This window comes from Amblyomma maculatum, chromosome 7 (genome assembly GCF_055883805.1).
Source record: "Amblyomma maculatum isolate TAMU_Amacu chromosome 7, ASM5588380v1, whole genome shotgun sequence".
Classification (NCBI taxonomy): Eukaryota; Metazoa; Arthropoda; class Arachnida; order Ixodida; family Ixodidae; genus Amblyomma; species Amblyomma maculatum.
The window spans coordinates 143,312,353-143,326,867 of record NC_139350.1 but is presented as its reverse complement, the minus strand read 5'-3'; the positions used below and the strand labels follow the sequence as shown (position 1 = coordinate 143,326,867).

At 45.1% G+C, this 14,515-nt stretch overlaps 1 protein-coding gene across 1 annotated transcript in view; it reads left to right on the top strand.

Moving 5' to 3' along the window:
• LOC146184902 (aurora kinase A-like) overlaps positions 1–7,121 on the top strand; it is a 31,962-nt gene extending 24,841 nt beyond the window's left edge. The window contains exon 7 of the mRNA XM_084608648.1: positions 6,952–7,121. Coding sequence (XP_084464774.1) covers positions 6,952–7,056 — 105 coding nt within the window. The 3' untranslated portion in view covers positions 7,057–7,121. The remainder of the gene's footprint in view (positions 1–6,951) is intronic.
• The last annotated feature ends 7,394 nt before the right edge of the window (positions 7,122–14,515 follow it).

Here is a 14,515-nt window from a genome sequence, read left to right as displayed (position 1 = left end):
ATTTTTTTTAGCGCAAAAGCTCACCAATTAGTTATGCCTTTACGGGTGGTTATTTAATAAACAGAACGTACAGCAGTGCCTTTTTTTTGAAAGTGAAATTCAATGTTTATTAGATTGAACATGTTTACAAAATGTATAAAAATACAGACGAGGGTCCCATAGTCATAACACTGCACCGGGACCCTCGATAGATCACTACAACAAAATAAATAATAATAGCAAAGTTAGCGAAAGCTTATAACATACAAAACATGGCAAATCGGTATCTTTACACAAAAACAAATGCACTAACACAGAAATTAGGCGAATCAGTAGTTTTACACAAAAACAAAGGCACTAACACAGGTATCAGAAATAAAAAATATAAAACATCAGCAGTTCAACAAATATTCCTTCAAGTTATTCTTAAATGTGGGCAAGGACATATAAGTTTTCAGTGTTAAAGGCAATGAGTTCCAAAATGAAATGGCTGCAAAAGATGTCGTCATTTTTCTATAATTAGTACGAACTTTCTGGAGTCATCATCATCATCATCATCAGCCTGATTATACCCACTGCAGGGCGAAGGCCTCTCCCATATTTCTCCATTTAACCCGGTTCTGTGCTAGCTGCGTCCACTTGACCCCTGCGAACTTCTTAATCTCATCCGCCCACCTAACTTTCTGCCTCCCCCTGCTACGCTTTCCTTCCCTTGGAATTCAGTTTGTTACCCTAAGCGACCATCGGTTATCCTCTCTTCGCACTACATGTCCTGCCCATGTCCATTTCTTCTTCTTAATTTCCACTAGAATGTCGGTAACTTGAGTTATTTCTCTGACCCACTCTGCACGCTTTCTATCTCTTAATGTTACCCCTACCATTTTTCGTTCCATAGCCCTCTGGGTTGTCCTCAACTTAAGTAGAACTCTCTTGGTTAGCGTCCACGTTTCAGCCCCATAGGTGAGTACAGGCAAGATGCAACTGTTGTATACTTTCCTCTTGAGCGATACCGGTAAGCTGCTAGTCATAATCTGCGAGTGCTTGCCAAATGCGCTCCATCCCAATCTTATTCTTCTTGATATTTCCTTTTCATGGTCCGAATCTGCGGTTACTATCTGTCCTAAGTAGACATATTCGCCTACTATTTCCAGTATTTCGCTACCTAATGTAAACTGCTGTTCCTTCCCGAGACTGTTGAACATTACCTTAGTCTTCTGCATATTGATTTTCAAGCCTACCTTTCTACTTTTTCTGTCTAGGTCATCAATCATTATTTGCAGTTCATCCCCCGAGTTGCTTAGCAAGGCAATGTCATCAGCAAATAGCAGATTACTGAGGTATTCTCCATCTACCCTTATCCCAAACTGCTCCCATTCCAAGTCTCTGAATACTTCCTCTAAACAAGCTGTGAATAGTACTGGGGAGATTGTGTCTCCTTGCCTAACACCTTTCTTTATGGGAATTTTGTTGCTCTCTTTATGTAGAACTATGGTTGCTGTGCAGCCACTATATATATCTTCCAGCACTTTCACGTACGGCTCGTCTACCCCCTGATTTCGCGATGCCTGCATCACCGCCGAGGTTTCAACTGAGTCAAATGCTTTTTCGTAATCAATGAATGCTATCTATAAGGGCTGGTTATATTCCGAGCATTTTTCTATCACCTGATTGATGGTATGAATATGATCGATAGTAGAGTACCGTTTCCGAAACCCTGCTTGATCCTTTGCTTGATTGCAGTCCAAGGTTGTCCTGATTCTATTAGCGATTACCTTACTAAATACCTTATACGTAACAGACAGTAAGCTGATTGGTCTGTAATTTTTAAGGTCCTTAGAGTCCCCTTTCTTGTGAATGAGGATAATGTTTGCATTCTTCCATGCTTCTGGTACCGTCGATGACACCAGGCACTGCGTATACAGGGTGGCCAGTTTTTCTAGCACGATATCCCCCCCGTCCTTCAGCAAATCTGTAGTTATCTGATCCTCTCCAGCTGATTTCCCCCTTTTCATAGTTTCTAGTGCTTTCTTGACCTCGTCCTTCGTTACTGGTGGAACGTCTGACTGTTTTTCCCTACCGCCAATCTCATTACGGTCCTGACTACTTTGGCTACTGTAGAGATCTGTATAGAACTCCTCGGCTACTTTGACTATCTTGTCCATATTAGTGATGATGTTGCCCGCCTTGTCCCTTATAGCATACACCTGGTTTTTGCCTATGCCCAATTTTTTTCTTTACCGCTTTAAGGCTTCCCCCGTTCTTTACAGCATGCTCAATTTTCTCCATGTTATACTTCCTTATATCGGCCACCTTGCGCTTATTGATTAGCTTTGATATCTCGGCCAATTCGATCTGGTCTGTTGGATTGGAAGCTTTCATACTCTGCCGTTTCTTAATCAAATCTTTCGTCTCCTTAGACAGCTTACCGGTATCCTCTCTAACTATCCTACCGCCTACTTCTACCGCGCACTCAGTAATGATATCTCTGACATTATTGCTCATTGCCTCTAGGGTAATGTCGCCATCCTCAGTTAGAGCTGAATGCCTATTCTTTAGCGAGATCCTGAACTCTTCTGCCCTCCCCCTCACCGCTAATTCGTTGATGGGTTTCTTTCTTACTAATCTATTGCTTTCCTTCTTCAGATTTAAGCTGATTCGGGACCTCACCATCCTGTGGTCACTACATCGAACTTTCCCGATTACCTCTACATCCTGCACAATGGCGGGGGTTTGAACACATTATGAAGTCGATTTCATTTTTAGTATCTCCGTTAGGACTTTTCCATGTCTATTTCCGGTTCTTCCGTTTGCTGAAGAAGGTATTCATGATTCGTAAGTTATTGCGCTCTGCAAACTCAACTAGTAACTCCCCCCTGCTATTCCTAGAGCCAATGCCATAGTCACCTACTGCATTGTCTCCTGCCTGTTTTTTCCCTACCTTGGCATTGAAGTCGCCCGTTAGTACAGTATACTGCGTCTTTACTTTTCGCATTGCCGATTCTATATCTTCATAGAAGCTTTCAACTGCCTGGTCATCATAACTACATGTAAGTGCATAGGCCTGTACAACCTTCAGTTTATACCGTTTATTAGGCCTAATTACGATGCCTGCAACCCTCTCATTAATACTATAGAATTCATCTATATTACCCGCTATATACTTATTGACAAGGAAACCTACCCCTAGTTGTCGCCTCTCTGGTAAACCTCGATAACACAGTACATGCCCATCCTTCAGTACAGTATATGCCTCATTCGGCCTCCTAACCTCACTAAGCCCTATGACATCCCATTTCATGCCCTCTAGTTCCTCTAACAGCACTGCTAAACTAGCTTCACTAGCAAGGGTTCCAGCATTAAACGTTGCCAGGGTCAGTTTCCAATGGCGGCCTGTCCAGCGGAGCCAGGCTTTCTTAGCACCCCCTGCTGCGTCACAGGTCTGACCGCCGCCGTGGTCAGTTGTTCCGCAGCCGCTGGTGACTGAGGGCCGGGGTTTTATGGAGCTTATCATAGGAGGTTGTGACCAATTACTGCACCAGGGTGGCCAACTCCTGTTCTGGTGAGGGAGTGCGTTGCCGGATGTGTTTACCGGCATCAGGTCGCACCCCAAACCTGTATATGCAATTCCATCGACACGCGGATTTTTTATTTTTTTTTTTGTCATCCGGTGGAGAATTGCGCGGCACCGAGATTTCAACCCCGGTCCTCTTGCATGCGAGGCGGATGTTCTACCGCTACGCCACCGCTGCACGCTTTTTCGGGAGTAGTAAATTGTTATTCGCTGCAAATCTTGTAGAGTTATAGTTCGAAAGTAGTAACGGAATAACAAACTGGAAATGCAAGCTGCTATTCAAGCTGCTTTGGGAAGTTCCTACAAAAACGATTAGCCCTCTTAACTGTTGACGACCCTTATAAGAGAAAGAAATCAAACGACGGTAATTGGATTTTTTTAAATAACTAAGACAAAGTGCTGCGTGCTTGCCCTATTGTCGTCAAAGACATGTATTGTTCTATTCCGCATGAAAAACTGTTAAAGTGTATTGAAGTAAGTGAGAGGAACGGAGCAGTTGCTTTCTAGAATGCATCTCGCATCTCTGTGCAAAACATTTTGGCCCTGATACAAACCTACCTTGAGTTTACTTACGCTGAATAGGATGGCCATGTTATCGTTCAGAAGAACGGGCAATGCCAAGCCGCGTGCGTAGGTCCATTGCTCATCGATTTGGACTGAGGTATGTACGAAAGGACACTTAAAAATCGTCTCACTAGTTCACATGCTGCAAGATTTTCCGCTTTCTAGATGGCTATCTGGTTTTGATGAAATCTTATTCGGTGAATTTCGATGAAGAATGTATTGCTATTGTTTCCGTATTTTTTCATACGTTCTTCCGACTCTTGAAGTGACACTTGAAGTGCCCATGAATGACTGGTAAAATTTCTTGACTTGACCTTGTATTTCACTGTTGCACGTAAATGCTGGTGTTATGAACCGATAGGTAAATGCTGTTGCTTCCATACAGTTTCTTTCATTCAAAACTTGTAAAAAGGGGCACTGTCTTGCATCAGTAATGCCAATCAAGAAATCATACACCCACTGGACAGTGAATAGCTCTTATAGTAATGTTGAGAGCGTCGCACTGCTGAATACCCTCTTAATATTCTAGCAACAGTAGCGGACAATGTTGACAAAGTTGAAATCTGATACCACAGTCAGCCACACTAACAGAGACGAAAATTAGTCTGTGGTACCCTATGTTCATGCCGTCTACCATGATTTGAAAAAAAAAAAATTGGAAAGAGAGCTGGAGAAGATGTTTTCAGGTCCTTTGAAATAGAGAAGCATGTGCGAGCATGTAATTGGTTAGAAAAGTCAATTTGAAGCTGGACCCTTGTGTACGAAAAAGGATGAAGTAAAATTTGTGATGTGCGTAAAAAGCCTGGTATATTCGATCCCTTTGGATTAGGGAGGATGCTATGTAGGCCAGACTGCTCGTTATTATAATGATAGGCTTAAGGGAACACAAGAACAATGTCAATAAATCAGTCGACCCCCCCCCCCCCCCATTGGACCTTACTGCTGTGATTGTTCTTGCCCCCCACTGTATAACGACTGCCGAATGACAGATACATACAAAGATCATCTGACTAGAGAAATTATCGAAGCGTCAGAGATAATGAAGTTAAGTCAGAGGTGTGTATGTATTCCTTCTGCAGCTATCTTGCAGAAAACACCCGATTTTTTATACTACTGCACCTTATGGTACCAAAACTGCTTGCTCAGAGGGACATTTGTCGTTATTTTTTGTTTGTTTGTTTTTTCAGTTTTTCTTTTTTCAGTGTCACTGGCACATTTATAAGCAATGGCTTCCTTATTAAAACTGTATTTGTAAGTCAGCGTTGTGTGTCGTCCTTTGTTGCCCCTAGCCTCGTGCCGTTGTGCTTTTGGACTATAAATAATGTCTGACGAACGGACCCATCAGCTATTGTTGTATAGTATCGTTTGCCAACCGGCAAGCATGTTTGGCACCTTTCGCAACCCTCTTGATGGATGGCTCAACTGATAAGTGAGCCCGATGGGGGCCGTTTCTAGCGTGGTATTTAAGCGCGTAAGCACTGTATGATTTCGCTAATGCCCACAAAAGACATAATTTTTGTTCCGGCGTGCACTAAAAGTAAGGCTAGGTCGGACTTCTACTTCCAGGGACTAAACATTCTGCTGCTGTGGGACTGTGCATGCGATGGCAGAGCTTTCCTGCCTCCCTTCCTTTCGACTGGAGCATGATAAAACAAGTCGAGAGTGGTATCAAATAGACGGATACTCTAGTGCAAATATCTGTGGTATAATGCAGGGCTTTATTGGAGTTTGCGGAATCGAGTCAAATGTCCAGAGGGAATTCTTTAGCATGGTCCCGAGAATAAGCAATAAAGCAACTCATTAGCAGAATGTTGCATCAGCATATGGGAAACAATAGGCAGAAAATAAATAGTTACCATGGTAACTGGCCAAGGGCTGTCGTTGAGAATAAAAATGGCGTCAAATTGTGACCGCTTAATATGATTCAGAGGGTAAATCAAGTGGACGCTTAAGTAGCTTTAAGAGCAGAATGGAACATCATTAGAGACTCCACGATGTTGTGTCGGTACCGGGACGTTGTTTCTCTATTATGAGATGGTATTACTATGTCGCTATGTTGTGTTAGAGCAACTCGTCTGTGCCACTCCACGAAACCAGTGAGGTAACCGTGGTCGTCTTGGTACCAGAGTGTTGATCAGTAGGAATTCCTGGTAGCACTCTTCATAATGTGTACGTCGTATCGTGGCAGTGTGGCAGTCAATGTTACCATTTTGCAGCAGTATATATCCAGGAGTAACAGCTGCACCCTAACACCTAGTAAGCAAAGTCTAGCCAACTAGTACCACGGAGTATGTACCGAACAGATATTGGCAAGAGTAGGCCTTCGGTAGTCTCCCTTATCAGTACACATAGGTGTATTACTTTTTAAGACGTTATACGCCGTCCTATCCACTGAGGCACCCTTCACCTCTCACACTCGCTTTCCTCGTAAAGGCGCGCCGTTCCGTATGCTCTCCTTTTGTTTCTGCTTGCTCCAGATTCATGCCACCTCTTTCGGCTGCCAAAGTCAGCCCTGCTGCCCAGCAGGGGATATGTGCTGCTATGCCATGGTTTTCTTCATACCAAGCAACAAACTCTCGGCCTGAACCGCTGTTATGTTGCGGACATTTGATTATATGATAGCCAAAGAAATGTGCTAAAGACAGATAGCCGGACAGATAAACGGACAGGTATGATAGAGGTAGGTAAATCGTCTTACATAGAACCTGATAGATACATTACCAGCCGGATACAGACAGTAAACCAAAGTAGGTTATTTATATAAGGAGAGATAAGTTGATCATGACAATTTCGCGATTAAACAATGCTAACTATATCATTTCTTCATTCTTGTGCAGCTGCTGAAAAGGCGTGCAGAAGAGCGCCCAACGTTGGACGAAGTGCTGGCGCATGAGTGGGTGACCCTTCGTGCTGACACTTCCGTGGAGTGTAGCACTCTGTAAGGCCGGGGTGACCTCCAAGAAGGATGTGCAGCAGGCCCAAAAATTGGAAGAGCCCAAACGCATGAAAAGACATTGGCATCAATGAGATTCAAGCAGGAATCTGTAGAAACAAAATTTGCAGCTAGGGCTCAGCAATTTCTTGTGGTCGTTCCTGCTGGCCGATCCAATCAGTTCCCTTACAAAAACTGAAGTTTTCGAAAGGTTCTAGAGTTTATCTGCTGCGTTAAACACTGACAGAAAACATTCGAATGAGCTAGTGAAAGAAAATATTACAGCGGATTTAGCTGAGCTGGCCAGATGTGGAGTATGTGCGCAAGCAAGTAGTTTCATTTCGTTTTCTGTTCGCCACATGAGTTCATGACAGGCTTCAGGGAGAATATCGCTGAAATTATGAGTAGAAAACATACTGCTGCTGCGCAATAAAATTTCGGCACCGCTTGAAGCACTTTCAAGGGCAATGCCAAAGAGATTGAAACCACTGTGTACTCATGGAAAATGATGAAGGCGACAGCACCCACTATACAGTAAGAAAGCGGCGTTTAAAATAAGGAAGATATTCGGCTCCTTTTATAGCTGTAGAGCACTCGCTTTTCTAGAACAATTTCTTTCAATATCCTCTAACGGATAACTTTTCAGTGTGTGCGAAGGCCGAAGGTGGAGTATTCCCACACACCTGCTATGGTTTCCCAACTTACCCGGAAAAAAAAAACTCTAAAACTAAGTCAGGAGAAGGGACTCGGCAGGAATGGGCCTAACAAATCCAGCCGTCGCACGCGGACTCTAGTATACCCACCGGCTCGACAATCTTCTCCCACAATTCAGGCAGGTCTGAGAGGCTGGCAATGACCTATATTTCTAATTCACCCTGGTCGCCAGGGCGTGAGTGGCGTCAAACACAATTGGGGCTTCGTAATTGTAGCTTCATCTAGATTTGAGGACCTATGAAAATAGGGTCTGAACCAAAACGCCTCTTTGTAGGTAATAGACAATACATATTTACCGCCACCACCACAACTGACTAGTTTCTACAGGGTGCCTCGATGCCTAAACTACGACTGCTAGCAGCGACACTGCTGCATGAATTTCGAAGATTCACTTCGTGTCTTTAGACACAATAGGTGAGTGTCTTAACCATAGAGACAAGGTGGTGGGCTGCCAAGTATGGATAGTCTTCAGTTTATCTATTTTGGCTTTTCTCCTTACTAACATTACTTTTCGAAACGATATGAAAGCTGCTTTCTAAAACTCATAGATTGATCGTGAAACACAGTGCGATATAATAGCAGAAGTAGATTTCTTTAGTATGCTCTAATCGTGCGAGCTGCAAACAGAACGTTTTAATGGGACAAAATCTCTACCCTCATGTTTTGGCGGAGGAGAAAAAAATTCACACTTTGTGATGGTGGCGAACATGTATATCGGACGTTAGCTGAAGAAACACGAAAACATAGCAGTGGTTCATCCTTCGGACGTAGCGATTTGATTGGCGGCGTCAGCTGTTGGCACACTGGTGCGGCAATATAAGTATAATTTAGATGTTTTTGTTTTAATGTTTTGCTCTGATCCCACGGTGTGCATGAGGTCACTGGTAGGCAGACTGTCTCAACGCAGAGGGAAACACCTGTTGTAATGTTAATGTCAAGGGTAAAGGCCAGCATCAGCCCGAACTCGTTGTATGTATCGCTCATACCGCAGCAGACCGCTCTAAAACGTTTTTAGCTCGAACTTCGCCTTAAGAGCAGACTCGACAGGGCATTTAATATCACACTTTGTTTCGGTGAATATCCCTTCGAATGGCATTGCTGTTCCTTACCATACGGTCGTGTGTATGTGCGTGAGTGTGTGTGTGTGTGTGTGTGTGTGTGTGTGTGTGTGTGTGTGTGTGTGTGTGTGTGTGTGTGTGTGTGTGTGTGTGCGTGCGTGCGTGCGTGCGTGCGTGCGTGCGTGCGTCCGTTCGTGCGAGAATGAGGTTGAACGAAGACGGAAAGAAGAAACTGTATGGGATTGTGCCTCATGGTTAATATGCCGCCATCACTTCCGGCATGAAGATAGGAGAGAAAAAAGGGGGAAGTAGAATTTTGCGGTACTTTGGGCCACTAACGTGTGATGAGGCGAAAGCCTTTTTTGGAAACGCGGGTGGTTCCTGCTTCTTCTGTGTGATCTGCGGTGCGGCACGCGAGGGCCAACGTAATGGCTCAGCAATGACGGGTCAGCTTCGTATATGCAGTAATCGCCTAGTGATGTCATTGGTCCTGAGTGGCCGTGACGTGATGGTGACGTGTCTAATTTATTGTACGTGATCGGATGTGACGTCATGATGTCCCATCCGGTCATGCCTCATGTGGGGTCATGGCCGATGAAATCATCAGGTGATGACATAAAAACTTAGCGGTATTTCGCGGATTCTCGCGAAGAAGTCTGGCATTTCTCGTGGGCGCACACTGATGGCCTTAATGTAGAGAACAGAGTCGCGCGAAGCTGGAGTCGCAGTTGTGTCCTCACCTCAGAGTAAGGCATCCACGTTTATGTCTTGAAGAAACTGGAGAACTGCCCGGACAGCCTTGAATATCTTGATGTTGAGATGAAAGTAGAGATCTACAGCACCCCTTTTTTCTCGCTGCCCATATATACCGCAACAAAACTTCAGTTGGCGCCTGCGTACGCCCATATATCTGTGTGTTTTCGTTTTGTACTTCGCATTGCTCTTTAAGTAAGCTTACACAACTCGTTCTGACGAAAAGCCGTGCTGTCGTCGTAGTGGTCGTGGTAAAGATTATCATTATTACTAGTCTGAGTTATTACAAAGATGACGAACTGCTCAGAATGGAAAGCCAATGTAAGCTGTTCCGACTTGTCGGTGCATAAATATAAGAAATTACAAGTTATAGAAAATCAAGAACATAAAATATAAAAAATAATAAACAATGCAAAATCAAAAAACAAAAACAAGCATGTTATCAGAGTGACGAAACATCGTCCATATGGGGCGACACTATCGCCTCATGCCCTCAACCGATGAGGTTAAGTGTCACCCCTAAACGTTTTTTATCTTCCTTGTCGTATATGGCATCAGCCCAAACTAGCTGAATGTCCGCAGTAGAGTTAAGGCTCGAACAATCGTGCCTCGACCAGGAATGGAACCACCATCCAAGCAGATTATCTTCCTTGGACCAGGCGCGGTAGAACAATCGCCGTTACCTGCCACACCTCATATAAAAGTGCAGCGCACTGTCACACTGTGTTGTAAATGTCGTCTTTATCAAGTTCCATCTGGAAGAGTTTTGAAGCGAAAGCTTCACTACGCTAGGTAGAGACTCGCTTCGCGTGGGCTTCAATTTGACCTTAATGTGACCTTCAGTTAGCAGGACAAACTGTTTCTAGGTGGTTTAGGTCTCCAAAAATAAATGTGACAGATACTGTGCCATTCCTTTCCTTTAAACCAACACACAATGCCAGCGCGGAACTTGTGCTATGCGATTCAGGTGTCCACAAAAAACTATGACTGATACTCTTTCTTTTTTATACCTAACACATTACGACACTGTGGGCTAGCCATTGACCTACAAGAAACCAGAGGGTAAAGCAGGGTTAAAATATACTCTGCCTTCCTTTTCCCAAAACATAATACCACTTGAAGTTCAACTTTGCGGACCACACCACCAGGTCACGTCCTCAACCATGTCATCTTTGACATTTCAAACTTGGAGCAGAGGAGAGAGTGAAAGGGGTGGAGTACGTGAATAATTCCATGGATGACGTCACGTCATGTGATTCTTCGATGGAATCAACCATGACGTCAATCGATGGTTATGAGAACTAGGGGCAACCGCGCTTCGAATCATAGGCAGCCACTGGACGCCAGCGGCGATGATGCTGCGCTTAGCGCGTCGTAGCAATGCCAGTTAATTCGGGCTACGATACAGTTCTACCAAGCGTAACCATGCTGTGAAGCTTTCGCTGATTACTATCTTTAACTATTTAAACTTCTGCTAATTTGTTGCGGTGTGAATAAACGCCCCAGAACCCTCTCCTACTGGCAATCACTGTTTGTCGTATACGCCCACCGAGAGCACGTCGAGACCTGCTACAACTGCTGGGTGACGGGACAGAGGACTGATGCTCGCTCCAAGTCACGGGGAAAGTGCTACCGAAGATGCCGCGGAAAGCTCCCGAAGCCACAATTGGGAAAACTCCCGGTATGCTAACCTGAATGCATCGTATTCGAGGGGAGGGAGGGGGCAAGGGGTGCACACCAACAATCGGAATTTAAAGAATATTCTGCTCAAGAAAATAACATATACAAAGCCAAGAATGCCACGGAACACCATCTCTCTGGGCGCCAACAATTAATGAGGCAAGAGACCGCACTGAACTGGGAAGCTGAAAACTGGGATACTCTTAAATAGCCAGGGACGGAACCTCTCTGAGCGAGCTGTCGGATCTAAATCAGCGGGTTGAATATGTAGACTCATAAGTGATGTAAACACGCATACTAGAGAGACTTGAACCCCCAGAAATCATATTACGAATTCGAGACTTGTCCAAATATGGGACGCCCATGAGAGCTTCATGAAGGGAAGGAGAAAGCAGATGCGCATTAGAAGGATAAAGAAAATGTCGACTCTTGAACGACAGATGGAATAGTACTCGAACAAACTTCAGAATCAGCACTAGGGACACATTTGCGATGAAATGAATGGGGAATGGGAAAAGAATATCATTGTGTGTAAGTTATTCAGCCATGCCATCAGGTCAGCAACTCCAGCTATATGTTGGGACCATTAGGTGTTCATTGCACTTTACTTTCCGCTGCCACGCGGGCAACAAGTTGGGCATGTTCATGCACTAGAAGCGCCCTAGATATCGATTACCGATTTTTTTTGTCTGATTGGTTTTACTCGCAAAGAGTACGTTCAATAGAAGCCGACGAGTATAATTGTGACAACAAGGTATTATGCGTTTTTCACACGAAACATTATTATTTAAATAGTACTAACCCCCCATGGAAACCAGAATAGTCCCCATCGTCTATAGGCATAACTAGCTGCACGACACTGTGGTGAAAGTTCCATATTGAATGAGGCCGCATAGAGTTTGCTAAATGCTGTAGCCATTTGCTGCTATTGCAATACAGCCTCCACGGCAACGTATTGGACATTTTCTCTGCTTTCAGTAGCAGGTAAACATATGTGTTGAGTCAGTACTCGAGGAGTAAGCCATGAGGCCTATTCTGCTCGTTCCTGGTATCGTTTGGTTTAAAAATGTTTTCTTAGACGTCCACATCAGCATGTCATACAAATTAATCGAAGTCGAGCGAGAGCTCCAAAAGCTTTTTCTGCAAAAGACAAAGCCAAAATACTTAAATCAACTGAAACGAAAAATTACTTTGCGCTGGTAAGGAAGCTAGCGAGGAAGATGACGAAGCGGGCAGTGGCGCGGGGCGGAGTGCTTGCCCCAGGCCCGTTGGCCATTAAAGCATATTTCATCGTCATGTTATCGCGTCGTTCTGTTTTTGTTGTATCGCCATCACTTGTCATGCCACCACGTAACATTTTGTTTGGAGGTGCGGTTCATCCCCATCCTCGCCTTGCCCCGTCGAAGCCAACCGTACGCGGGTCCATCGGTCGAGAGCCCGTCGAGATCGCCGCCAAGCTTTACCCCAGCCCTTTGAGCTCAGACCCGACCAGCCACTCTCCCCAGCCCCGTCCCCAGCCCTGACCACAACACATGACGACCAGGAAGAGCCCAAAGCCAACCCGACCGACCCTACGACGAAGGAACCTCACGACCACTCGAGCGAAGACAGCACCCCTGCTCAAGCCGTTCGTCGTGTCCATGAGCCTTGGCCTTCGGCGAACGGTGAAGAATGGACCTGATGCTCCGGGGCAAGCATTCATCCCACCTTCACATTCACTGTGATGTCCAGCGTTTCATGTCCTAATCCTTTGTCTGTGTTCATCGCCACTTCATGGAATGAATTTCTAGCAATCGATCGGGACGATCGCTCTGTGGCCCCGGGTAGTGCTACGAAAATGACGAAGCGGGCAGTGGCGCGGGGCGGAGCGCTCGTGCCAGACCCGCTGGCCATTAAAAGCATATTTCATCGTCATGTTATCGCGTCGTTCTGTTTTTGTTGTGTCACCGTGTTTCATCACTTGTAATGCCACCACGTAACAATATTTTCGGAAAACATGTCCCTAGTGAGGCATTCCGCCTTTGCATTCAGTAGCGAGTGTTTTTTTCTAAATAAGATCAAACCTGCTACCGCTGGCGTGTAAATGCGGCGCTAATTCACTCCTTTGAGCCGCTAGAGCACTCCAGCAAGCTTGTCGTGTGCGGAGACGAAAACGATGATGCGCGGCCTTTAAGGGAACTATGAAATAAATAAACCTTTTTTCCTTCGATCCCATGCCCAGCGCTTTACCAACTGTGCCACGCCCAGGATCATGAAACGCTCTTCATAATTCCCCTTTTCTATCGTGAAGATGACAGCAGGATTCCGCGAACGACAGATACTGCGCGTTTTCTTTCCTGTAAATGAATTATAGACTGCCGGTGAACTTTGATGCGTTTAATGAAATGCTGGTAGTGTTCGACAAGGGGCGCGCGATGTACCGTCACGACAGGTCATGACGTCGCCAGGCGATTCATGCATATACAAAGCTGACCCCGCCTGGCGTCCATCTAGGCATCTGTGGGGCGCCCTTCATTTGCCGCTTCCTCGAACGCCGCACCACACGGCAAACAGAAGCAGACCCAGATGTCTAGGAGGCGTTAGTACAGCAGGCATCAGCGGCGTTTGAAATTTATTTACAGGATAAAAAAGGCGCAGTATCTGTCACAACTGTCCGCGGACACATGTGCCACGCATTAAAGGAAGGGAGGAAGGTGGGAGTGAAAAACGCGAGGGAAATACAGGTGCCTTAGTCGATGGCTACGATCCACAGCGCTATAATGGCGTTCGCTTCATTGCACTTTAGGAGTACAAGTGCCCTCTAGAACGTTTTATCTAACGGTTTGGAGAATTTGACTTAGCTCGACATTTCTATAGCGCCTTTCGAAGAGCCAAGGTTTGTGTGCAATGTTTTCGTTTGAAGCATATCGCGGGAATCTTGCCACATCGCGTAATAGAGAATCGGCCCATTGGGTTGCGTGCTTAATTAACAGCGCATGTGAAAAAGACACGCGTTCGGATCACAGCAACCAGGTCGAAGCATGACCTGCATTTGATTATACTTGCGGACAAGCTTTTCTGGCTATGCAGCCAAGGCTACGGGGACGGAGCATTTGTCATGATGTTACCACCATATTTGGCCTCAGGTGCGATTTCGGTTTTAGTTCCCCCTTTGCTTTAACGAAAAGCTTCCGAGCCTCCAAATACACAGGAATATCTTTCTTTAGACTACTTAAGGTCCAAGTGAATGTATAATAGCGGTTAATGAATGTACCGCGCTACGTA